This window comes from Thunnus maccoyii, chromosome 11 (genome assembly GCF_910596095.1).
Source record: "Thunnus maccoyii chromosome 11, fThuMac1.1, whole genome shotgun sequence".
NCBI classification, from domain to species: domain Eukaryota; kingdom Metazoa; phylum Chordata; class Actinopteri; order Scombriformes; family Scombridae; genus Thunnus; species Thunnus maccoyii.
Window position 1 is genome coordinate 28,538,572 of NC_056543.1, and position 27,928 is coordinate 28,566,499.

The 27,928-nt window shown below is 39.8% G+C and overlaps 1 protein-coding gene across 2 annotated transcripts; it reads right to left on the reverse strand.

Moving 5' to 3' along the window:
* Window positions 1–92: 92 nt before the first annotated feature.
* wars2 (tryptophanyl tRNA synthetase 2, mitochondrial) lies at window positions 93–27,774 on the reverse strand. Of its 2 annotated transcripts, none has more exons than XM_042427238.1 (6): window positions 27,645–27,774; window positions 13,036–13,296; window positions 8,123–8,203; window positions 6,251–6,333; window positions 4,930–5,048; window positions 93–1,560 (listed from the first exon to the last, which is right to left on the reverse strand). In XM_042427238.1, exons 1-6 carry the CDS (start codon window positions 27,744–27,746, stop codon window positions 1,112–1,114), a joined length of 1,095 nt encoding a protein of 364 aa, XP_042283172.1. In that variant the 5' UTR covers window positions 27,747–27,774; the 3' UTR covers window positions 93–1,111. The 2 variants fall into 2 exon arrangements, with proteins under 2 accessions (XP_042283172.1, XP_042283171.1); XM_042427237.1 differs by having other exon boundaries at window positions 27,633–27,774.
* Window positions 27,775–27,928: the final 154 nt, after the last annotated feature.

Here is a 27,928-nt window from a genome sequence, read left to right on the forward strand (position 1 = left end):
AATAAAGCAGTCCAGTACAACATCACATCATCATAACTATGAGGTAAAAAATGAAAAGACGACTCTTAAAACTTTTGTCAACAAAACTAAAATTGAGGTGCTTCACAAATGGTTTATTGTAGGTCTGTTGTATCAGATTGCATTAAATTTCACAGCTGTAGATGTATCAAACCAAATTAGCAAGATTTTTTCTTTTTTGTCAGTCCAGACTTCATGTGACCATCATGACAACACATGCAAACCCGTTAGGAAGTTGTCGTTATTATAATTATGGTGGCGCAGCAGATCAGCTGAACATGGACAAGACTCAAAACTGGAAAAAACTAAAAATATTTCCTGCATGGAAACACATTGAAGGATCATTCTGGTTTAATAAAACTTGAATCTTATTTTTAATGTTTTTGGCCATTGTTTCTATTAGTTATGATAACATTGTACTCACCAGTAATTGCTGGAATCTTGGAACAAGGTGACATCACTATGACAAAGTCCAATAAGCCGCCAGTTTAGCCGGAATATCATAAGCACTTTATTTCAAGGAAAAACTAAAAAAAAAAACTACAGTATGTGAGATATGTCAAAGTGAAAGTGATTCTGTGAAGTGTGATGGATGTTTACAACAGACAATACCATTCACCTTTCTTCTCTCCTTCTAAATAAATATGATCATAGTGGGGGTTTAAACATCTGCTTGTGTTTCTTGCCTTCGTCTCACTTCTTCTTAGCAATGTTGCAGCATTCTGAGATCTCAGCAATCAACTTGGTGAATAGAAACAATGGCCAAACCAATGAAAAGCTCCAACTTGTAATTAAGTGGATTTTCCCTTTAATACAGCCAAAAGTCAAAGGCACCTACAACAACACTGATATGCTGAGAACAAGTTTGAAAAGAACATATATAAAAACAATAAGTGACTTTCTTCTGTTTCTCTTTTCTTCTATTTCTCTTCAGTTGGGTCTTTTCCACATTGCTCTCAACACATGTTGATAATAACACAGTTACATCCTAGAATAGATGTAAACAGTCATTAATAGAATTTGATATCTGCAGCATTCAGTGTTAAAGGCCTGCAGTGCAAACATGACCATCGTTTTCCAACCCAGCTGCTTTTCAGCAGAATCCAACTCGCTGTCGGACCTCTCTGAGCACAGGTGCGGCCAGTTCTCGAGCCCTTTGGGTCCCCTGGGCTAGCACTCTCTCCAGGTGAGCCCGGTCCGACCTCAGCCTCTCGATCTCCTCTCTGATGGGCGTTAGCCTCTGGATCACAGCCTCTGCTACCAGCTTCTTATATGCTCCCGTGTCCAACCCTCTGGCCTCGGACACCGCCTCCTCTACGCTGATCATCGCCATGGCGGCATGGATCGTCACCAGGTTGGATACACCTGGCCGTGTCTCCGGGTCGAAGGTGACCCCAGAGGTGAAGTCGGTGACGGCGCGGCGGACCTTGAGGGCGATGTCATCGGGAGAGTCTGTGATGGTAATCGTCGCCATCGTTTGGGGGTCAGACTTGGACATTTTAGCTGAGGGGTCGCGGAGGGATTTTATCTTTCGTGTAGAGCCTGTGGAAGGAAAGCAGACAGAGAAGCCCGTTATATGATGAGAAAAAAATAATATATTAATTTCAATATGAGCATTTGAAGACTGACACATTGCAAAATTACTTGTTGCATCAAGGTACGACACACGTATCAGATCAGAGAACGTTTATTAGGAGTCAGACTAAACTCAGAGAACTCTGCTGTAAGAGAGAGAGAGAGAGAGAGAGTGAGGGACGAGGCTGCAATTACAAAATCTTCAAACAACAACGCTCTGCTCTTCATGCAGAGCCAGGACTAGTGTCAGAAAAATTTCCCTTTCAGGCTGTGTGCAGCTCCAATAATCTCCACCAAAGGACTAGGCAGCTTATATGTAGCCTAGAAGGGGAAACCCAAGGCAATCACTGCTGTTGTGATAGCTTACTGAAAGCTGGGAGAGCACCGCAATAACCGAAGGTGAACTAAATGAGCGTATCAACATTTTGATCAACTCTGAGCTTTTTTTCTTCTTGACTGGACGAGTAGAGAACACTTTAGAGAGATTTTACTGAGTAAATCAAACAGAGAATATTAAAAGAGACAGGGAGGGTTTGATTTGGTTTCAAATAGAAGGTGGTGAATGGCAACTCTGCTTTGCCAAGACAAGACAAGAGATGAGGATAGGATCCACCGGGCTGAGCCAAATGCTGTTGACCTCGTTGGCTGCTTACACACACACACACGCAAAGACACACACATGCAAAGCCCCGTCCCTGAAGTCATATCAAGGGCATCCCCCAAATCTATTATCACTCTATTATTCTGATACAAGAGGAAGAAAATATTTCTTTAATCAAAGCTGCATTGCACACATGACTGACTCCGTCTTATGCTTTTATGATACTGATAATCAAGAAGAATGAAACTAGGAGGTTGGTGGGATCTCTGAACATGTTGACCATGTGTGTGTAAACTGTGAGTAATCTTGGAAAGCATAGAGTAATCATTTTGAAATAAAATAGTCTCAGCAGTGCTTTATTGCATGTTAATTCTTTGTTGAATGGTCCATTATTTTCCTGAATGTCCCCTCAGTGTGTGATATGTGGGGAGGGGGTCACTCGGTCTTTTGTTTTTTAATTGAACCTTTATTTACTGATGTAAGTCTCAATGACGTCGGAGCCTTCTTTTGTGAGGGAGATCTGGCCGACATGGCGGCATAAAAAGCTGCAGTCAAAACATTACAAAATCAGTCAAACAGAAAACAATACTATATACTAACAGACAATAATCATCAAAAGGCCAAAAAGAGCTACGAGCGGAGAAAACTACAAACGGCTGGAGCAGAAAACATGAAGACTTTCTTTCCTACTTTGTCCAAGAGATAGTGACAGACAGCAAGTATGCATCCCATCATCTGAGGTAACTATTGTCAAATTATCTGTGAAATGATTTTGTAAAAATAGGAAAGATGTTTACCCAGAATTTTATTAAAATTAACCCAAAATCATGCTTTGAAAAAAACAAACAGCTATTGACTTTGTTTGCTTTATTTTGCAGTTTTTTGCTGGACTACCATTAATGATGTGATCTCATCATTAGGAACAACTAGAAGCAGGGTTTGATAGTAGAAATGATTTCAGTAACGTGAGAAATCACTGGTGTCATTCATTCCAAATTTAAACACAACATCTTCTTTCTAAAGCTGCCGTTTTGTTCAACAATTTCATTCAGGAAAATAATAGTTCAGTGGGACAGCAGAGATGATTTTATACACGCACAAAAGCAAATACTCAGTGACAATGCAACATAGCAACAAGATGTGATGTAATCTGCACTGCAAAAACACTTCAAATCAAATCAATTGGTTTTTTTTATTTGTTTTTGTTTTTTTTAAATCAGTGAAGTAAGCAAATGTAATCCTGTTTCCAATGCAATTATTATGTTTCTGGTATTTTCTGAGAATCATGTTACATTTTCCTTGATCGTAGCATAGCAACAGTAACAGCATTTCTAGAAAATTCTGGAAAAAGTTGATTTCTATAAAACTGGTTGGAATATTCTTACTGTACCTGCAGATCTTTTCACTTGTCTTAAGAAAAAAAAAAGTTTTTGGGACTCAGTTAGAAACAGAAATGACAATTAGACTGATGAAGATTTGTTTGTCACTTTTTCTCAAGTGGAAAAAACAAAACTAACAAATTGCAGCTGAAATGTTACAAGTTTATATTCGTACATGGTAATTATATGAGTATTAATTCTACCTTCAGTGTAAGAGAGGTGCAAACATTGGTGGAAAGTAACTAAAAACTACATTTTTGAGGTACTTGCACTTTATTTGAGTATTTCCATTTCGTTTTACTTTATACTTCCACTAAGCTACATTTCAGAGGGAAATATTGTACTTTCTACTCCACTACATTTATTTGACAGCTTTAGTCACTTTTCAGATGAAGATTTGACACAATGGATAATATAACAAGCTTTTAAAATCCAACACATTGTTAAAGATGAAACCAGTGGTTTCCAACCTTTTTGACTTTTGACGTCTTACAAAAAGCAGTGTGTAGTCGGGGTCACATTTCACATGTCTATGAGTTGTTAACAGTTCCACCAAATAGTGATTTTTTCCTCTAAACTTCTCACATGCTTTCATTTCAATAAATGTTCAAATGATCAAATATTTCACCGAAAATCAAAGATTGGAGAAAAATTCCAAAAACTGAAAACAGATTTGTGTATCAGAACTTTGTTTTTTCTTCTTTCCTCTCCCATTAATCATCTCACGACCCCTCAGATTTATCTGGTGACCCTTAAGAGGGGCCCGACCGCTAGGTTGGGAACCACTGGACTAAACTAGCTAACTGTATATAAAGTAGTGTAAACTAGCTCCACCTCCAGCAGCTACAACAGTAACATGCTGCTCTAACACTGATGCTTCACTATTAATAATCTAATGATGTCATATATAATAATATATCAGTCAGAGGGACCAAACCACTACTTTTACTGCAAAACTCCAAACACTTGAACTACATCAAGCTGATAATACTTATGTACTTTTACTACTTAAGTAGGATTTACATGTTGGACTTTTACTTGTAATGGAATATTTTTACATTGCTGTATTGGTACTTTTACTTAAGTAAAGGATCTGAGTACTTCTTCCACGTCAAAGGATGATATCTCAAACAGATGTTGACACTAAAAGAATTTCATCAGTGTGCATTTCAATAGTGAGTTTAATGTCCCATGATGTTCTTAATGTTGTTTCAGAGGTTTTTCCACTCTGACAAGAACAAATGAATTGTATAAAACTAAAAATGGAAAACAGACGTTATTTGACTTGTTTAGCCTATATCTGTTGTTGTGTTGTAATGTATGTGTGTGCAGTCATGCTTGTACGTGTGTTCTTACTCATTAGAGCGCAAAGTTCAGGGAACAGGTCTCCGTAGCGGTTGTTGAAGATGCGAGCGAGATCCTGAGCCAGCTCCAAATGCTGGACCTGATCCTCTCCCACGGGGACGTGTGTGGACCTGAGTGACAATCCAGAACTCAACGTGAGCTTCCTATACAACTGCACACAGTAATAGCAGAGGAGCTCAAATACACAGCAAGATGTTAGAACAAATTGGAGACACTTGAAGTCACTGCTGGAGCCGTCTTCAGCGCTGGTTTATCAACTTTGTAACCGTCACTCGGGAGGAAGCAATCCATTCATTTCCTCTTTAATAAAATCCGGAGAGCATTAGAGATGCGATTTTCTCTGCTGTGCTTCCCTTATTCACAGGAAATTAGCTTTTGGCTTTTTGATGGTTCAAGTGGAAACAGCATGGCTGCAGAGATATCTTCTAAATTTGTTTAGAAATATAAGTATTCATTTTCACAGCGGAAAAAACTAAAGTTACAATAATTCAACCAACTGATGTAATCATTAACAAAACATAGTGATGCAGCACTAGCAGACTTTCACTTGACGATGATGTGATACTAAGACTTAAATGTCAGAAACATGATAAAAAAGCTTTTACTTTTAAATTACCTTTAAATATACTAAGGAGTGTTAAAGGGCTGGTTCACACAACTTATATAAAATCATACAGTCTTTCTAAGTAGTATACCTGTCTACAAGATAACTCTGGTTTTATCTTCCCAGCTTTTGAATGATCAGTTTTCTAGTTTAGGTGAAATGGCCCTAACAATAGTCACACAATTGGCATTTACTGTATAAAATAGCACTTTTGCTCTTTGAAAGTTAAGGTTTTATTTTAATAGAATTATATTCATTTTTTATGATGTTAGTGGAGGCGATCTTTGCTCTCAGATGAGATGGTTTATCTCCACTAAAAAAAACATGAAAAATAACAAATGCATTAGATTATAAATATTAAAAGGGTTTATTATTCTTTTATCAACCCAGACTACACTGGAATATAGTGTCTGTATGTAACAATAAAATATGTCTGCAAACCATCCTCTCTAAGGATGCATTGACTCTATTTTTCTCAGCTATGCCACACATATAAATGATCGGAAAAACATTTTAATGAGTTCCGGTTGAAAACCGAGGAACCCGTCCTTTAGGATTTAGTGATAAGACTTTAAAATGCAGTAAAACAACAAAGTACAATATGACTTTAAAAGGCAATAGCCAAGAACGAGAACATAGCAACAAACACACACCCACACACACACACACACGCACGCACAAAACATCCTACTTGCATGGAGTTCTCACTTGTAGAGGAGAATGTCGGCAGCCTGGAGGACTGGATAAGTGTAGAGACCAACGCTGCCTTCGTTTTTTTGTTTGCTCTTCATCTGGAGGAGAAGATGGAGGGAATGAAGGGTGGAAGAAAAGGGGGAGGAAGAAAAAACGAAGAACGAGCGAAAATAAAAGAGGACGGTGTGAAAGACTGACTTCAAGTGAACTTTTTTCTTTCACCCACAAAGAGCCATTTTCACTTTTACGACTCATCGATTCTCAGACAAACGGGGCACGGATGAGTTCACATTTTCTACCATGTTTGAGATCAACTCAACTGTTGGGTAAACAAAAGGTGTTTTCTATGTAGCAACAGAGACCCAGATCAGGGAACCGCTGGCTCTCTTGCCTCCTCTCAACGTGCATTAAAACTGCATGTGGCTGGGAAACTAACAGTGATCATAAGACATAAATCTGGCAGGTGGAATAGAGAAAAAATGATAGACAGTAGGGATGGTGGATAAATGCTGGAAATTCAGAGGGAGTGAAAAAAAGAAAGATCTTCATTTGCGACTGAACTGATCGCCACGTGGCGATAATTAAAGCAACATGATTCTGTACCAGTGAGGGAGTACGAGGACAGGAGGTCTAATAGACGTGATAGACATATAACATCCACAATAATCAAAAGATATATAATCTACTATAAAAGGAACCATCTTCTTTTTGTGATTGCTGGCTGCACAGAGAAACCCAAGCCTGTATTTAAAGGCGGGATTCTTGTCCCGATTTAATGATATTCAGAAATAAATACCCTTTATCTTCAGTTTGATGGTATGGTAGGTCAAAAAAAGATCTGGCAGCAACGAGTAACTGGATACGAGGTTCGGGCTCAATTTGATTTCGCACCAGTTGACTCAAAATATTATTTGGCTGCAGTTTGTTTTCTCATGACAGTCAATTTTGGATAGAAGAATTAAAGTTGTTTTTAATCTGTATGTCTTTTAAACTTCCAGTAATCTATGACTGCAGAAACAGTAAAAAGCTGTCAAATTTATAGCTAATCAGAGCAGCGAGAGTGGACAGCTGATATATCTCCATTATTAACCTGCTTCTAGATTTGTTGTTTGTGGCTGGACAGTGAAGCTTTTCAGGGTTTGTAACTGAATTATGTTGAAAAGCAGCTCACTCTCTCATACCACCAACTTCCAAGAACAGATGAGGAAATGTCCCAAATTATTTAACAGTATTAAACTTTTAATTTGTTAGATGTTGAATAATGAACAATTCTTCTTGTCTTTTAACAGTATATTAAATAATATTGAATGGATCTATTAGGAATAACTGTCTATTATCTTTTTATTGATTATTTCTTCAGTATCCATTTATAAAGTAATTTTAATTATTCCATGTTTATTGTGGTTAAAGTATAAAGGCTCTGGTAGTTTATTAACAAATCATAAGGATTTCATGCTGTGTATATATCTGTAGTTAATGTATGTTAATAGATTACAACTGGTTCAAAAGGCATCACTGCACTGTAATGAACCCGTTGAAATGGTTAATAGGAGCTCGTAAAAATAAGACAATTTGACAACTATAACAGAGAATTTTTAAAATAATGTTGAATCGATTTATGAATTAACTTTATATCAGTTTGAACTTGTAATGCTGCACTGTAGCAACAGGGGCAGGATTATACACACAGATAATAACAAGTTATCATAAAATCAATCAAAAATGTCACACATGATTATAAATCATAAATATTCCCCAAACAACATTTTAATTGTTGGTAGTTTCAAAAAGGCCACTGTATAGAAATTTGCATCGTATGCATCTGTATGTGCCTTTTGCCTTTTTTAACGGTGGAAGAATACAATTTTGTTTTGTTGAAATTCCAACCTTCCACTGCGGCAGGTGTCGGAGGCGAGGCATGCTGGTCAGACAGCCGAGGATCCAGGAGAGCTCGGCGTGCTCGGACACCTGCAGGTGAAGGACAGAGAGAGACAGCACACACACCACAGGACAATGTCAATTCTTTTATCTATTTAGGGGGGAAAAAAACACCTGTTGTAACCGGCTGTATTCAGCTCACACACATACAGTATATCAACATCACATCCCTGCGATTCATCTTTTCCATCTGGCACAGAATGATTCAGTTCAGTCACACAGACAAAGACTTCTAGACATACATAAGTTGGCTGTAAAGATAATGTGAATTCTTTATGTCTGGTAGATATAATAACTTGGTTTCAGTGTGTTACATATGTCGGTGTAGTCCTGCTATAATATACAAAAAACATCTATAAAGCGGTAGTATAAATCTACTTACACATGCATTCTATCTGTGTTTGTGCATCATACTGTCTTAAGTTCAATTATAAAGAAATGCTTGCAACTACAGAGAAGCACTGTTGAGATAAAAAGAGGAAATAAATTAAGCAGACAGATTAAACAAACAGATGAATGAGGAGAGCTCTGCTATGGGACAGCAATGATGCAGGAGGGCAACTCCCTAGCGCCTCCTTGTGGCAGAGAAGTGTACTGACGCCTACTCTTCTCTCAACCTGACCTTCACTCCTGCACCAGGTCACACCTGTGCTCCACCAATGAAGATAAGACTAAGATAGACACATTTCTGCTATGAACTGAGTTGATTCAATCTTTTTCTTCGCTATTTGTATTAGATGTTCTTTTATTTTGTACATCTCAAAAAGAGAATAAGCCATAAGAATGAAGATTTGTTTTCCATAGACTACTTGTTAACTATGAATGCAAACAGAGCGAGAACATTTACAATGGAAAAGTAGGAAATATGGTTTATCAAAAAAAAAAAACATTTCTTCTACATATTAATTTGAGTGGAACAATCCTGGATTCAAATCAGCTGTGGTCACTTTGGACCTTATTAATGTAAGTAACTGATGTTGATTATTTAGGGGAGATCAAATGTTCCAATAATCTAATAATCATTATTAAACTAAAACTCTATTGACCCCAGACATCGAGTTCAGACATCAATAAAACATTTCTTTTTTTTATTATTATTATTATTATTTTGCCAGTTAGCCTCACAAGATCAAGTTCTCTTTTTCAAGAGTCTCAGCTGTAAAATTACAGTAGATCACAGTGTATGTGCACATATGAATGTGTGCATGCCGCAGTAAACAGTTCTCTCAGAAGCATAGAAATCAAAGCTTCACTTTACTTTTAACACACTGTATTTTTATTGTTGTTGTTTAGTGCATTTGCCCTTTAAGCTTGAGTTTAGTTGTGCTCTAGTTATTGGTGATAGGTCTATCAGTCATCATCAAGCTTAAATTAACTTTAAAAACCTCAACTGTTTTGCATGTGCTAAAATAAATGAATATTAATAGCAGTGTAATGGAGTGATCCAGTGCATCTGGTAGTGCAATTAATTCCAACCTATCCTCTTTCACAGAGTCCTGAATGTGAAAATGGCGTGTGTGTTTGTGTGTGCGTGTGTGTTTGTGTGTGCGTGTGTGTGTGTGTGTGCGTGTTTGTGTGGTCCAGATATTCCTCATGTTGTCGAGACATAAATCTATTTGCACAGTCATGTTGTGGGGACTTGCCTCCCTTACGGGGACAAAGAGCAAATCCCCTTAATGTAAATTATTAATTTTGGGGTGAAGACTTGGTTTAAAGTTAAGGTTAGTTTAAGGTTATGTTAAGGTTAGGGTAGGGTTAGGTTTAGGCATGTAGTAGGTTATGGTTAACGTTAGGATAAATCTCCAGGAAATGAATGTAAGTCAATGTAATGTCCTCTGAAGTGATGGAAACATGACTCTGTGTGTGTGTGTGTGTGTGTGTGTGTGTGTGTGTGTGTGTGTGTGTGTGTGTGTGAGTGCGTGTGTATGGGGGATGCAGGAAATATTCTTCTGCTTCAGCAAATTAAAGTTTATAGACATTGGCTATATTGGCATCCTCTCTCTCACTTGTTGCTTGAAAAGCATTCTGGGGAGCGTGACGTCAACGCCAGACAGCGGGGACATAAACCAGGATTTCAGGCTAACATGTAGGGGGACGGTATTCATTACACACTGCAGACAAACAAGAGATGGGACAGATGTTGATGACAGCACAGAAGAGGATGGATATGGTTTTGAAGTGCAATAAAATTCTGATATTTAAAGTCTTGAGGGAGAACAAGGCCTCCATTCATGCTGCATGGCAAGAATGCACCGCCAAGACAGATATGCTAATGTCATGGATCATATGGGCATTACACTGATAGTGAATTATACAGCCGTGGCAACAGCTCCTTCAGATTATAAAGAGGGGATTTTGGAGAACAGCTAACAGTTGGCTTTTTAGAATAAACATACTTTTCTCCACAATACTTTTAGAAACCCCAGGGGGGTTTGTGGATCTGCTGATTCATTAACTTCATTCTGATACCACGGACTCCGGCCCGTCACCAGTTCTGTTCTTTTTTCAATGAAGTCAAGTATTTTCTTTGGGCAGCCTTCGTATTTTTACATGTGGAGCAGGCGTGTTTAGGAGGGTCACCTCGCTGCCAAGTTATGTGGCATGAAGCTAAACGGGAATAAAAATAGGACTGTGTGTTTTTGTGTGTGTGTGTGTGTGTGTGTGTGTGTGGCAAGAGGGTGGAAGAGAAATACAGATGGACTGAACTTCACTATCTCAAACACTCTTTCTTTTGCACACATTTCAAATTCTTAACTTGTGAGGAAGAAAACACACACACATTCACACACATACACACACACACAGAGTATGGAGAAGATTTTCGTTTCCTAGGATGGCGACAGAATCTTCAGTGAAGACCCGCCCTACTTTGCCTCTGATTGGCTAGTACTTGCTGCCTTCATTGGTTAGGTTGGTTAGGCTTAGGCATGAGGAGTGAGATGGTTAGGGTAAGAGTATCAGGGTCAGAGCCAATCAGAGGCAGAGTAGGGGCGGGTCTTTGAAGAACATTCCGTCGCTATCCTAGGAAACGAAAACTCACCAGTATCAAGGGAGAACATAACAGCTGTGCTGATTTCCCTCTTTGTCGTCACTGTGAATTTAAACCTGAAATCTGGAATCTGTTGAAGTGCTGCAATTGTTAAATCTGTCATTTTCCTTCTTGATTCCTTCATGTGGCCCGAGCAGGACGTATTAGTGGTTTATGGTTGTGTGTCTTTCCGTCGTCTCTGTGAAAGAGTGTGTGTATGTAGGGGAGATAAGAATCAAGAGCGATCAAATAAGCATTTGGGGCTGGCCAGCATGTCAGCAGGTAAACATTACAGAGTCGACAGAAGTAAAATAAACTGTCAAAGACGGCTGACTGTCTCGATGACAAACTTGGAAAGAGACTAGAGGCTGTCTTTAAACTAGAAATACGCCTCGCGGTTGTATGTCTCCGCCAACCAGTGAAGTTGGAGTTTACATCCATGTCTGTCCAGACCCATATAATATTTGTATTGAAGACTTTGAAGGAATATAATAAAAGGTTTTGAGTAGATTTTCTGGCATAATGGAAGATATCACTATATTGACATGTATGATTCCAGTGAATAATTTGCAGTGAGAAACATACTGTCTTCACTTAGAGACTATCTGGATATAAAATGTCATCACTTCATAATTTTATCTTATTAGACATTTGTGTGAAACTTCACGTCATAATTAGCATATGAATTCTTGACCCGTGACCAAAAACATATTTGTGAGGTCACAGTGACCTTTGACCTCTGACCACTAAAATCTAATCAGTTCATCCTTGAGCCCAAGTGGACGTTTGTGCCAAATTTGAAGAAATTCCCTCAATGCGTTCCTGAGATATCACGTTCATGAGAATGGGACGGACAGACGGACGGACAACAGGGAAAACATAATGCCTCCAGCCACGGCTGTCACCAGCACAGAGGCATAAAAAGGACACACACGTCATAAGCACACACTGACATACTCTCACACTTGTGTGCTGCAGCACTGATTTTGTCTGAAGTTCTAGTAGTTTACCACAGTACTTGTGTGAAAGCTGTCAGGCAGAACGGCTTCATATGTGACCCAGCTGAGTAGTACTTTTCTGGTACTTTGAGTAGATATTTAGGACTAGATCTGACATCACAGTGCTGCATTCCAGGGTCTATGATCCTCCTGAGAAAAATTAATAGCCCTAGAAGTAATAATTTGGAGTAGAACCATTTTTAAGACGAATTATCTGACACAATGTCAACATGGTGGCTATACAACATTACTTTTGTCAACAATCTTTTGTCAAAACTTTTTCCTACAATCTTGAAAGACACCAGATTTCCAGTAACATGATCTTAAATATATCATAGCACCTGCATAGTAATGGTAAAACATTTACATTCAAAATATTCATTAAAATAGTGCTGAAACAATTCATTGATTAGTCAAGTGTCAAGTATCTGCAACTGTTTTGAGAATTGATTCATTGTCGTTTCATATCACTGTAAATTAAAGATCTTTGGGTTGTGATCTGTTGGTTGGACAAAACATGGTCAGCGTCACAGACTTCAACATTTGAAGACATTTCCTTGGGCATATGGAAATTATACAAGGCATTTCATTATTTTTGTGACCTTTTGTAGACAAAACAATGAAGTCATTAATTGTGTAAATACTCAGCAGATTAACTTATAATGAAAAAAATCATTGGTTGCAGCCCTAAAATAATAATAGGTAAATGTATAGACATCTTATGTGCCCATATTATGATAATTAGCTCCTTGATGTTGCCATTTTAGCACTGGGCCTGCTGGTTAGATCTGAATTCCAACTTTCCATCATCCATCTATCCCTCCTCTCCAGCTGACCTGAGACTGTTGGAAGAGTATCGCCCTCTCTGGGTCGATGCCGCAAGCCAGCAGGCTGGCTGCCATGTCCACAATGTTGCTCCTGAGCTGGGCTGGGTCCTGAGGCTGTGTTATGGAGTGCAGGTCCACAATGCTGTAAAGCACTGATGGGTACTGGTTCTGCAGGGACACCCAGTTCTCCAGAGCACCCAAGTAGTTACCCAGGTGGGGCACCCCTGTTGGCTGGATCCCAGAGAATACACGCCCACCTCCTGGAGGCTCCTAAAGAAGAAGAAGAGGAATACACTTAGGGTAGCTTTTATTTCACACAACAAAAATCCAGCATAGAAACTGACAGACTAATATACTGTCAGTCTCAGAAGAGAAGAGAAGAGAAGAGAAGAGAAGAGAAGAGAAGAGAAGAGAAGAGAAGAGAAGAGAAGAGAAGGGCAGTATCAGTATGAGAGAGAGGTGAAAAGGTGAGAAAGTCACAACTAGAAAGAAGCCTGCAGAGACTAAAGTGTCAGCCTTAAACTATTGGCAGGTTGGACGCCAACAGCGGTCATGCTTGTATTACCAAGATGCTAACTCCATGGCTAGCACTTCTGTTCTCTCCCAAACACATCCAGCACAAAGAATGCATCACCTCGCTGGCCAACGATAACACTTAACATCTGTCCAACCAACTTCAAGGCCGCTGTTACCACAATGGGGAAGGACGCTGGAGGTGGAGGGGGAGGCAGAACCACAGGAATATATCAGATGTACCATACAACATGCAGCCCACCATATCACCAACATTAAAACAAGGGCCGTATTTTATAAAACTGGAGCTGGGACAACAGCGGGCCCTCCTTTAAAGGAAAAGACAGAGATCACTCGTTTTGTTTGTATCCCTGGGCAAACACAGTGTTTCTGTTTCTGCAGAGCCTGGCCGGGAATGACCACCTCATTTCTTCTGGCACCGACCTGCTCCACTGAACCTTGGCTTTCAATTGGGCCTGCTGGAAGAGTCTTAACCACTGCCTGTGGCAGCGAGCACCACATGATACAATTAGAGGGCAAGCAGAGCAGCACCTGTCATGAGACATGAAACCGCGCTGTTACCCAAAATCGGGACTTCTTCACCAGTGCCGTAACATAGTAGATTAGCTTTGGCAGAGCAGAGAAACACAAAGACACAGGCTGGAGCTTTGTGTTTTTGTTGGGAAGTGAGAATGACACAGTGTTTGGCGCCTGGGTGACACACATTCATCCACCTACCATGGAGACCAATGTTCAAATGCCGGCTGAGGTGCACAGCTGTGGTTTGGCTGGACGCTCCAACTCACAGGTGAGAAGGTGGTGAGGGATTACATTATATGTGGAATATGTGGTAGAGCTAACATGAACTTCCACTTGCACTAAGATTAGGATAACTCATGAGCGCTACAACCTCCTGGGTAACAAGGCCAAAACCACCAGGTGCTTTTCTAAATACTAAGAACTTGTTAAGGCAGAAAATAGCACTGCATTTAAAAATGCAAGGGCCAGCGTTGTTTTTGCTGGAAGACCTGGTTTTTTGGGGGGGCAGAGCCTTCTGCACTTAGACTTTCACTGTGCCAATACACTGGTCTTACTGAGATGAATGAGGAACCTGCATCCTTTGTGTTTGGGTTTGAACAGGCCCTACAAGTTAGTACTGAATAAATTGGGAAGATAAAAAAAAGGGATGGGGTTCAACAAGTTTAAAAACTAGTTCACAATGGAGTGTTACACTTTAAGAAGGCTCAGGTTTTCTGCATTGCCTATATTCTAGAAAATGTCTGTGATGCCTTGAATCAAAAGAACAAGCAGACAAAATAATGGGATAAAATTTGGTCAAATTGGTTTATTGAAACTTGTTTTAGAAAGTAATTTATGCAAGACCCAACAAAGAAGACATGCGGTGTATATCAAAGGGCAAAAACTTAATGTTAGTATCATAAGTAAACATTATATTCATCAACTACTATTACTATTGAAACTTTTGTTCAGTTTTCTGATTCGACAAACCATCCAAATTTATATGTCAAGGTTGATACTGTAATAACCTTACAATCACTTTCAAACAAAATGACGCACAATTATGAGATTAGGTTTGTTTCAGCTCAATGGGAGATGTGTTGATGGGTTGTAAACAGCAGCACTGGACATTTCAACAGAAAAGCTCATTTTTAAAACTTTTACCTCCACAAAACCCTCAGGATCTCTGTGTTATCACCTGAAATCTGACTGGCGATCATATGTTCCCCGGCTGCACTCTTCAAGGTTATCATAACTAATCATTAAAACCCCAAGCTTTCAGAGGATATCCTCTTCGGTCGCTGCTGAGAAGTCAGTTATCTCGACAGCTTGCTGAGCTACATCACATTCAATCTGACTGAGGGACAGGCTCGGCACAGCCCCTGAGATCAGGTAACAGCTGCTCTGTTACCAGCTTGGCCCAGAGCCTCTCTAACTCACAGCCCTGAGGGATCGAATAACAACTGCTCTGAGACCAGCACTGTCCACAAAGCCTCTGTCTACTGGCCTGAGGGAGCGGGTTGCTACCCAGCAAGAGAGAGGCAGGAAGGAACTGGGTGCTTATGTCATTACCGACGGGGTAATTGCACTGGAGTGCCATTGATGCTGAGAGCCTCTTAAGAGGTGTCAGGATTGATTTGGGTGCGGACGGGGCCCAGAGTCTGGCTCATGTGTGTTCTCACCTCGAGCTGACACGCCAAACGCATGTTCCCCCTCTGCTCCAGCCCCCAAGGGAAGCCATTAGCCATGCAGACATGGTAATGGTGTCATTTGAGCCAATCGAGTGTCAAATGTGAGTCAACGCCACAGCTAACCAGCCACTGGGCAATCAGCGGCTATCACGCATCACGCTACTTCGCCAGACACCTCTGTGTTACTTTTGGTCAAGGGAAAGTGTCTTTAAACATGTGCCTCTATAGTCGTTGGAAGAGAAAGTAGGTTACACAAAGATGTAAATCAAGTACTGCATGATGACAGAGGAGACAGCAAATGTTGTAAAGCAATTAATGTTTGTAATGAATACGGCGCTGCAGAGCCAACAGTTATAAAATATTATCATCTCACATACCTTTGCAATGGACTACATTAAGTTGTGCGACTAAATTCATTTCAACATTTAAATACTCGTAGAGTATTTGATTTCATATTATGGAGTTCTGTGGCTTGTTAAAAATTACTAGTAAGATAAATCAAATGAACTTCACAGGGTTCAAATAACTGAAAAATGTGGCTGTAAATACATGCAAAAAGGAACTCTGAAAATCAAGGGAAATTTTATTTTACTTGTGCTTTTTATTTAATTAAAACCGTCTTCCTTTCTTTTGTTTCTTTCTGTCTGTGCTGTGCAGCACTTTGGATCAACTATGTTGTGTTTTTTTGGATCAACTATGTTGTGTTTGAAGTGCTACATTACATAAATAAAGTTGAGATGAGTAATTCAAAGTGAATGACAGAGCAGGGAGCTGTTGACACACTGCTCTCTGTGGGTTGAAATCATATCTATGGTTGAAATATCCAAAGCATGTTGTGCTTTTGGCCACACCCCTGTCAGTGATGTCACAGCAGGGGTTTTGCCTTTGACAGCCGATGATGAACACCTGCTGTGACATCACAGGTTAGGGTGTGGCCAGAGGTGCTACATGAACATTTCAGTCGAGTGCAGAAGCAGTTTTCTGTCCTGTGAGTCAATGTTGAATTGAACTTAAACACAGTAATAAGACTGATCTACAGCCATACTAGCAGCACTAGCAGTGGTGCTTTGAGCTAAATATTAATGTCAGCACGCTAACATGCTAACAACGACAATGAGAATATGCTGACGTTTAGCGAGTATTGTTTAACATGTTCATCATCTTATTTTAGTGTGTTAGCATGCTATCGTTTGCTAATTAGCACTAAAAAGAAAGTAAAGCTGTGGCTAATGGGAATGTTTTGCAGGTATTTGGCCATAAACCAAAGTATTATTCAAATTAAAAATGTTGATCTGATGATTGCGCCAAATAAAAACTTCACCAGTTATTACAGCTCATCCTGAAGGGAACATGAATGTCTGCGACGAATTTCACGGCAGTCCATTCAATGACTGTCAAAACATTTCACTAAAAGCCAAAAATGTCAAACTCACTGTGATCATCAAAGTCAAGAAGATTCATCCACTGGGGACCATTAATGTCAGTACAAAATTTCATGGTATTCCATCCTCTAGTTGTTGAGATATTAAGTAGCGGACAACAAAAGAACATTCATAGACCCACAACACTTTTTTTTTTTTTTTTTTTTACAAAAACACTGATTAGAAGCAGACATGATTGCCTAACAGGAACACTAACCTCAATATAAACAAATAGACTAATCGCTTCTAGTCCAATTACAGTTGCATAAAAGAATAAAGCAATGAATAACAACATCATCTACCCTATTATCTCCTAACTTGCCTTTCTTTAACTTTTTGTCTCACAGTCGTTGGAAGCCTGTTGATGACACGTAGCAGACGCAGAAAACGCTGGTTGCTCTCTCCTCATATTTTACACTGACAGGAACGGCTCTGTCGTACTACATTGTTGCTAAGGTGACGAAAGCTTTCTTCATCCACGTCTGCCATATGCTGAATGCATTATGCACCGTGTGTGTGACATTAACGCCAACAGCTCGAAGGTTACATACACTTAAAGGCCATGTTTTCACACTTGCAGTACTTTTCCGGGAATATGTGTTCATTTGTCTGTGTGTGTATACGTGTGTGGTAATATCCGTAGGGATAGAGGTCGTGTGCAAACACAGACATACGTCCACACGTGTCGTAGTCTTTTCCTACATCAACAAGCGGTGAAGCTGTGAAGGTGTCTGTCCATCAGACTTTGACAGCTCACATTAAGGATCAACACTGTTGGAAAGAAAAAAAGAGGACAGCTCATCAAAACAACAATATCATGACCAGATCCTGCTGCAACTATAAAATGGAAAACAATGGTCAACTGGAGCTGATTCACTTCATTTGAGGACAGAAAGACAGTCCTCTCTTGGAATGAACATCGGCTTTCCCAGAATTCCAGAGGAGATCCATTTCCAGGATTTCATGGAAACAACATTTCCCTTTTCTCTCCAATGTCTTCCAGAGCTCTGGAACAACTGCATGGTGGGATACGGATGACAAATGTTGGATTTATCAGTGAGAGCAAGTCACAACCAAATGACATCCTTGCGGAGGAATGTGTAAAGATGACAGATAGTCCTAGAGCCAGATGCATAAAACCCTGCGTAGATTCAAGACTGTAAGCACACAGGCAGAAATATGCACACACACACACACACACATTCTTTTCATCAGATTTTTAAAGCTGTGCATCCTCATGCTTTCAACTACCACAGTTCATCTGGACACTAAGATTTTATTAATCTTGTACATGAAATTAAATCACACTACACATTTAATCATGTTTTCTGTACGGCCAAAACATACGACTCGCTGTGCTCACACTGAACAGTTAAATCAAATATGGATGGCTGAGAGGAAGCAGACAAGCTGTTGTCTGTTTATAGCGGATCAAATCGAATCATGGAACTGCTAAAACTGCAACACAGCTGACCAAAAAAGGCGAATGGCAGAAATTCAGCCCAATCATAAAATTAGTCTGAGACAACCAACTTGGGGTTGGATTGAAAAAGAACGATAAAAAGCGCAATTTTACTGAAAAGCACTGGCAAGGTCTTCCAAAAGTGTCAGCACAGCTGTTACCCACCACTGCAACTACCTGTAGTACCCATAGTGTCTTTATATATCACACACACACCTGTAAACTATCATCTGCGGTGATATTATACTCGAGCAGCATCATCAAACTACTGTACCGAGCAAAAGTTGGACACACTTTCTCATTCAAGAAGATGAGAAGGAGTGTCCAAAAAGAGTTTATGAGTGCTCAACAATAAAAGTTTAAATGGTAACAAACATATAAACACAGGGGAAAAAAATACACAACATTTCAATAAATCATGTTAAATCAAAGAGATATAATTATCCCAAAACGGCCCTGAGAAAAAGGTTTATAATGTGCCAAGCATCAGTTAAATAGCCGGTGTGTAACTGCAACAAAAATGTGCACAGTAACAGACTAACAACCTAAAACTTAAATTAAATTCCCTGATCTCATTTTTCCATTTCCACTCTACTTTACTTTTACGCTCAGCTCAACCTTGTGAACCTTGTGAACGCCTGGTATGTATATGCATAAGGTGCACACATTCGCACAGTATGTTCTTTAATAAATACCAGTTTATGTGTGGAGATGGCATATGGATGGTTTTGTGCATATGGCTCCTGAACTGTATCTCACAGTCTGCTGGGGAAAACGCTGCTTTATTTCAATAGTTGGGGTCACTTCTAGAAATGTCTGCATTCAAGTTGTTGCTCAAGCATGCTGTGAGAGGAGAAAGCATTAACAATAGGCCAAATATCGGCCACTCTCATTATTGAGCAGTTGTAGTTTCCAGCATGTGCGGGCCTACATCCTCGCAATAGTCGATGTTATTAATCACAGCCATGATTTTGGTTGAGCTAGGATTTGCAAAACTGTGCATTCCTCTTCTCAGATCTGCTCTGGGCTGTTTTTCAGGCTCATACATCATATCAGAGCCTGGGAGCCCTGGAGTGGCCCACTGACATCTCTCTCACCGAGGGGCTGATGAGCGAGTCCGACGGTCACCGCCGTTTTACCGCGCCAATTTCAACACGTTTGAAAACCACCTCTGGGATCGCCGCCGCTCGCCCCGCTGTGAGTTACCATCAGTTCATTGTGAGCCGTGAAGGAGCTCCAGATCTTACAAAGACTGCACCGAGATGGCCCTTCTGATGGAGGATTTACCTCTCGTTGCCAGCCGGCCCTCCCGCTGTGTGTCCGACATACAAGATCCAGTGTTCCTCTTCTGTCCCGGGTGCCCCAGGCACCTCATTAACACCGGCATCATGCTGAAATGCACCTTGACACACCTTCCCCCCGCTCCTCTGTATCTTCACTTCATCTCTGTCTTCCTCTCACTTTGGGACCTGTTAACGCAGGCGACCAACAGAGCTGCACTTCAGTAAGGTATCGAACAGGAAATGGGCTTTACTGTATTAACCCCCCCCCCCCCCCTTCTCCCTAAAGCATGTGTGTGTGTTCAGCCAATTTGGGAACACACCACAGCTTGAAACAAAGTGCATATGACCACAGAGAAAACACGCAGACACGTCAATATAATAAAGCACACACAGGCAAGAAAACTGAGCAATGGAGTGGTGGATAAAGCAGAAAAAAAAGAGAAAAGAAAGTGATGGAGGAGGCAACTTAGTAGAAAAATAAATAAGAATAAAAGAGTGACTAAGCTGAGTCAAAACTTGGACAGTTTTTTCTTTTTTTCCTCCCAGAGAGGGTGTTAGAGGGGGAGTAAAGGGGAAGGCCCAAAAGGAGCGTTTGATTAAATCTGCGGTTGACGTGTGGGACAGGTGAGATTGATGAGGTTCCTCTGAGCTTCACACTGTGCAGAGAGCGGGGGTACAGGAACAGAACGCTGCAGTGTGGCGGGCCAGGGCTCGGGGCCCGCTCGCGCCGTGGGGTCCCCAGGCTGATTAATGGGACTGGAGGCCCTTCAAAAACAGCACTCCCCGCAGACAGGGCCCAACGGTGCTCCAAAAATAACCAGGCAGGGGAGGCAGCCCCGGCCCGCGGCCCTAACAGGCTGCAGCTTCTGAAGGATCCAGACTTCAAGACAGCCTGGGGGGAGATAACCACGAGGAGCAGTGCCTACTCAAGACAGGAAACTGTAATCTGGCTCATTAGAAACTCAACGTTTAATGACTTTTCTAGTTTATGTGAAGTGACAAACGACACAACATACAACTGATATTGTACCAACTATAGTATTATATGACCTGCTGGTGTAATTATACACAACAAGTGACAGGCACAAGACGTTCGACCCAAAGTACAAACGTTACGCAATGTGAAACTACTAAAAGTGATTTAGTAACTAGTTCTCTGACTTCGGTCAGGACTGTATAATCCAGGATGTCCAGTTTGAGCCATAGATCCATTTAGTTTGAAGAATTTCCAGATGCCAAAACACAAAACACACTGCACACTGGTGATACTATGAGACAGGATTTTACACCAGAAATAATTTATTCTCTATTAGAGCTGCAACGATTAGTCGACGAACTGATTAGTCCATCAACAGAATATTAATCGCCAACTATTTAGATAATCAATTAATGGTTTTGAGTCATTTTTTAAAAACAATGTCCAAATTATTTAGTCTTATATGATAGAAAACTAAATATCTTTGGGTTGTGGACTGGAGAGAGGACTTCACCTTGACCTTTGTTTGACCTTTTTCACCCTTTGCGGACATTTTATCGACCGAACAATTAATCAAGAAAATAATCATCAGATTAATTCAATAATCATTGGTTGCAGCCATATTCTCCTTTGCAATGTTCACAATCTAAACAACAGGATTACAACGTACACGTTGATAAGTGAAGTGCAAGAAATGTGAGCTTGTGTGTCATTGATTCCAATAACGTTGCCTTAAATTGAACCAAGTTCAACTTTTTCACAGACAATCAAGCCTTTTTTTGTCCAACTTCTCTTTGTTGGCACTCGCACTGTGTCAACAAAGTGGTTTCATAAACGTCTGGCCGAGAACTCGAATGTTTGCTGGATAGTTGAAAATAATTTCCAAACACCCGTCCCTGGATAGTGACTGACTAACATCTAAAATCAGCAAGTCACAAACCAGGCCTGATAAACACTAGTATTAATCGCAGCAGTTTTATTAACTATCTTGCAAAAGTCTAAGAAGATAATAACCAGTATGACGGAGTTAAACTGTACTGGAAGTGCAGGCTTGTTGAAAACCAACATAGCTTTTCTACAATATGTCCATGATCACATGTAGAGCAGCTGGGTGCAGCTGGGAAAAGCCAAGACTAGCCTAATTTATATGTTACTCTTTTTTTGCCGTTAGATAAACACATTCATGCCGGATCAACTTGTTTCCACGCAGCGGGTCCCTCCACACCGTTTCAATAAACCACTTCCTTTTTCTTTCTAATGTTGACAATGGAGATGTTTAATTTTATTTCTCACGCAGGAAACAAATGAGTGACAGGAGAGCTAATAATATCCCGAAAAAAACATAAAAGTCACAACACAGCAAAAAATAACCGGCACACACTTCATAAATTTATCAATATGTAATTATGGTGACATTAAAGGAAAACCTCCACCAGCAGCAGCAGCAGAGTCCGGTTATTTCCTCCTGCACAGGCGGCGTCTGTTGCTGAGTGCAGCTCAAAGGCATGATACCAGATACTTGCTACGTTTTAATTAAAAGTGTCAGATGCTCAGCGAAAGATGCTGGATCAGGCACCGAGTAAAACTAGTATGATTCCCCAGACACCAGTGTACGCGCACGGCTATAAACCGATTCTGTAATTCGACAACTCGATATGAATTTTTTTTTAAAAAAGGAATATGTTGACATATGGTATAGTTTTAAGAAATGGATAATGAGCAAAGCGCCTGAGCGAAGGCCCGAGCTGGAGGACGGCTACAACAGAGCAAATAACGCAGAGGGGACTGCTGAGAATTAGCGGGCTTTTCTGACAGTTGAAAATAAATAGGGCAGTTAATGAACATCCTCAAAGGGGAGGCCATGTTTCCTCGCTCTCGCCGGAATCTCCCATGTGGTGCGGGAGCCGCTCTAATGGTTTTAGCTGACACCCGAGTAAGCGAATTCGGAGCAGAGGAGAACAGAGAGGCAAATTAGAAGTCACTTCCTCTTTCCTGGAGCCCGGGGCTGACATGACTGATATCAGCCAATAACAGGACCACAGGCAAGGGACGGCTGGACGTGTTTTCACTGTATTTACAGCTGACGTGAGGCTGGAGTGTGGCTGAAGGGTTATAGAAGGTGCACACATGTCAAGTCTAACCAAATACTAACAACTGACTTCACTATTTAGGTCAGATTAATTAAAGTGATTAGATAATGAGATAGTCAATTAATCAGACGGTAACAGAAGAAGTTAACAATTATGATTCTGAAAAATCATTATTTCCTCGTTATAGTTTCTTGAATGCTAACTGTTCTTTATTTAGCTGCTTGTTTTGTTATCATTAACATGGCAAAGAGAATGAACAAGGTATATGGCTTCAATTTAAGATTATTTTCATCATCAATTAATCTGTCTATTACTTTCTCAAATAATTGGTTGGTCGATAAAATGTTAGAAAATAGTGAAATCTGCCAAACACAATTTCCTAAACCCAAAGATGATGTCATCAAACTGCTTGTTTTATTCAACTAATGATCCAAAACTAAAAAGATTTTCAATTTACACAAAATATAATATCATATTTAAAGAAAAGCTGATAATCCTCACAACTGAGAAGCTGGATCTACTGACTGTTTGGGATTTTTGCTTGATAAATGACTTCAAACTATCACTCAAGATACTTACTTAATATATTTGTCAATGAACTCATCAGTTAAGCAGCTAATCATTTGCTCTCTAATGGGGAAAGAATCAATTTAATTAAAGAAACAAAGTTAAAAACATTACTGAGACTCTTAGAAGGATCAAGAAACAACTACTTTTGTTAGACTTTAAAATTCAATTCAACATGTAAAACATTAAGTTAAAAAAAGTTGAGTTTAGACTCCATCGTTTAAGACGTGTTTAGACAGAGCACCGACTGTTAGCTAGACGACTCTGATGCTCTTCAGGCTGAATGGGAGCAAATCTCGGCAGCTGCTGGTGAGCATGAAATCAGAAGAGTGGAGGCAGATTAATGCCCAGTGTTGTTCAGGTGTCTGTATACTTTTGGCCATGTAATGTATCATTTAATCTGAAAACAAGCTTAGTGTCACTTCGTCAGGGAAGCAAAAAATAGCAGCACGCACTGCAGAGGAGGAACTCTGCTCGTGTTACTTTTTCTCTTCCTCTCAAATGCAGGTTGCAGGTTATTTGTTAGTATGAACACAACTATCACTACAAATTTATACTACGAGAGACAAGATTTAAAAAAAATAAATAAATAAAAGAGATGCAAACCACAGCTGTCTCACAAACATTTCTATCAAAATTCACAAGATCACACTTCATCTTTGTATCAGTCTGTTAAGGTTCAGTGACTTTTTAAATACACATTTTCCAGTGCATAAAAGTGTCTTGTTTGACGCACATCACACCTCGGGGCATTGTGAGCACACTGGTGTTTGCGCTCAGCCGTCCACATTTGGAGAAAATTAAAACAAATGAAAACCAACACTTCATTTCTGATGTTATTGCTGGTAATGAAGCACTGCTGTGATGCTTTTTGAGTCCCCCCCGTTTCCAGCCCTTCCTCCCCTCTCGTCGCACACCTCTGCGGCCTCTCCAGAGACTTCGACTTAACAAAATACAGACGGGACGGCGGTGAACGCGCATACTGTATTACAGCTCATACATCAACCGGCAACAGGGCTTTGGGCAGATGGGTGAGGGTTTTTAACTGCACCGTAATGCAAGAACAGCTCAATAATTAGCATCTCTGTTGTACTGAAATGCACTGGTTATTCTTACGCGTGTCAGGGGACTCGTTGTTTGGCTTAACACCCCATTTGCTTCTCCAAGGCAGCCGTGCAATGATAGGAAACCCTAAGCTGAGTTATAGTCGGCGCGTTTCTTGAATCAACTGAAGTAAAAAAAGGTACACTCAAGGAGCGCTACTGAGGATGTAGTGTCACATGCCAGACTAGGAAACGAAACTGAACCGAATAAACTCAAGATAGACAAGAAAAAAAAACCTTTTAGTCACATACTGTACATGAAAGCTGCTACAGTTAAAGACAACAATTTGGGATAAAGAACATGCTCAAAATATCCAAACGGTGTCATTTAAACTCCTGCAGGAACCATAAAGCCAAAGAAAAATCCTACATATCATATAATAAGAATATTATTTTGGGTCTTTGTGAATCCTCAACTAGCCAAAGTCAGATATAATCAATATATTACAGAAAATCCAGATTTTGCACTGTTAGATTTTGTGATGACATGTTGTGATTTGGTTTTATGTTGAACCACATTTTTCCTCAGCTGGCCTTCTTTACTTCAACTTCAGTTTGTGATTTCCGCCGTTTCCCAGAATGCCTTTCCCCCAGGGACTGAGGGTGTAACCATGTTTGCTTTCATCTGAACTCCAGAAAAAAAAAGCTGTCACTCTTTGATTCTGAGCAACTGACACCAAAGCTGATATTCACTGTAGGGCTGCAACTAATGATTATTTTCATTATTCATTCATCTGTTGATTATTTTCTCGTTTAATCAATTAGTTGTTTGGTCTATAAAATGTCAGAAAATGGTGAAACATGCTGAACACTGTTTCCCAAGGTCACGTCTCATTTTGTCCACAACAGTCCACAAGATATTCAGTTCACTATAATAAGGACTAAAACATTTAAGAGGCTGAAATCATCGAATCTGGACATTTTTCTCTTAAAAAAAGACTCAAAACAATTAATTGATTCAAAATAGTTGTTGATTAATTTAATAGTTAGCAACTGATCAATTAACTGACTAATCATATTATGTCTCTGAAACATTTTCTGTGGTCAAACTAAATGCAATTACTGAAAATAACATCTGGCCCCAACTGTGAAAGCATTTTCATTTTCTGTTTACATTTTTTGATACTATTTTAAATAAGTAAAATTTGAGGACTAAATCCCCCTTGTACACAATTCCTTATGTTACAAATAAAATACATTGTTTTTATTGCATATGTGCTGAACAGCTGCTGAACTTTGTCCCCTGCTTAAGAGGAACTGTTGATGATTCAGCTCCTGCTGGTTGACTCCTCAGAATGGCTGTAACTGTATCACGTCATGATAATGTGATGCTGGGGCCAAATCTGACTAATGTTTGAGACTGACCAACCACTGATGATTAGTTTATCAGACAGTGACATTACATATTCATTCTAATTGATCTGACCAAAGAACCTGACTGTCCTTATGTGTCAGATCACTGAGAATTCTCCTTAAAACAGTCCAAGCATTAACGTGAACATGTAAAACATACTCAGCACAGTTATTTACAGAAGCAGTAATGAGCAGAACAGATGTCCAGTCTGCTATAAACTGGTGACACAGTGCTGATTGTGAAGCCGGGCAGTACAGAGAACAGATGAAGGACTAGGACTGTGTACTGCATCCAATGGACACTGCCATTAAAGTCAAATACCAGCACATCATGGTGTCAAGTCTTCTTACAGACAGAGATGTGTCTTTATATTATGTCGTAAATACTATAAATACTATGTGTGTACATGTAACACTGGTAGAAAAAGAGGAGGAAGACTGCTCTTTCAAGCCTCACTATATGTCTAGAAACCAAACTAAAGCAGCAATACTGACTAAAAGTAAGACAACTTTTAGTAATGTTTTCACTATGTGGTTAGAACAAGATCAATCTGAATAAAATGTGTCATTTTCTCAGACAAATGTTATGACTTGTAGGCCAGCACCAGTAGGTTTCCCATTTTGGAGTGTTGGGGGGGAAACAAGCTGATATTAGTGTCACAACAATCCATGGTGATTTAATAGAGGATTAATATGAGAAGCACAAAAATAATATAATCAGTTATGTGTAGATTCTACTGACATCTGAGCTCATCTCAACTCATTAAAACACTAAAGCCATTTTATTGGGAGACATAAAAACTACTAATAAGACACCTTTAGGCTCATGATGAGGATATTGAACCCTTACTACTGTTACAACAGTAAGACACTAAGTATTAGAAACTGTCCTGTAGTGAAAGCTAACATCAAATGCTTGTTCAGATTTGTACTCTTATTTACTTTATTCTTTTATCGGATTGTTCCTGATTTATTGTAGAGAGTACTTTGTTAAATGTGTCTTCTTCTATTAAATGAATAGATGAAGAAGGAGATTGTAAAAAAAATACATGTCACTATTCCTCAGAGTAAGGTATCGCAAAAGTATTGTTTTGGTGTCAGATATTGTACAGACAGTCAGGTATTGCATGATATAATTGAAGGACTGGTGACTGTTCTAAATATGTTTTGCTTTTTTGGCAGTGAAGTTGTAAGTGCGATTTTCTAGAAGAATGGCTCATCTGATACTTCTATAAAGCTTTGTTGTGTGTTTACCAAGAACAGCCAGACTTTAAATGCCAAATCAGAATTAAGTCGTGGTCCTTTTATCTCATAAACAGTAACCTTCAGTAATCTTAAGTGTTGTCAGTAGTGACTGGAGCTGGAACTGAACGCTAGCAAAGCATCACAGACACATACTGTGTATATTGGGGTAATTAAAAGCTGAAATGCAGTTTAATGCTCCTTTAATCACACATAACATCTCTCCTCTGTAGTCTGCTGTCACTTCTCCTCAGTAGCACCACGAATTTAAATAGAAGTGCAGCAGAATAGTATTATAGTAATATGAATTACTGCTGTCGTTTAACGCCGGATCCGGCTGTGCTGCGGAGGGAAACAGCGGGGAACACAAGAAACATTTCTCTTACCGCAGTAGCTACCTTATTTTCCGTACAGGCTCCACACAGAGATCTTTTAGGAGAATTAATCTTCTGAATGAACCTGAAGACATGTCTCAAGTTTGTCCGCACGGGAAGCGCCATCTTGGCGTTGTGACTTCACACTACGGTGGCTTTGAAAGGCCAAAAAAGGATATCCGCGTTTCAGCTGCACCAAAACTACATATCTGCTACATACAGACACACACACGATGGAAACGTGAGTCATTTTATGTCGCTTATGTGACATTAAGTGCAAACATTAAATGCTAATAATTCTTGGTAGT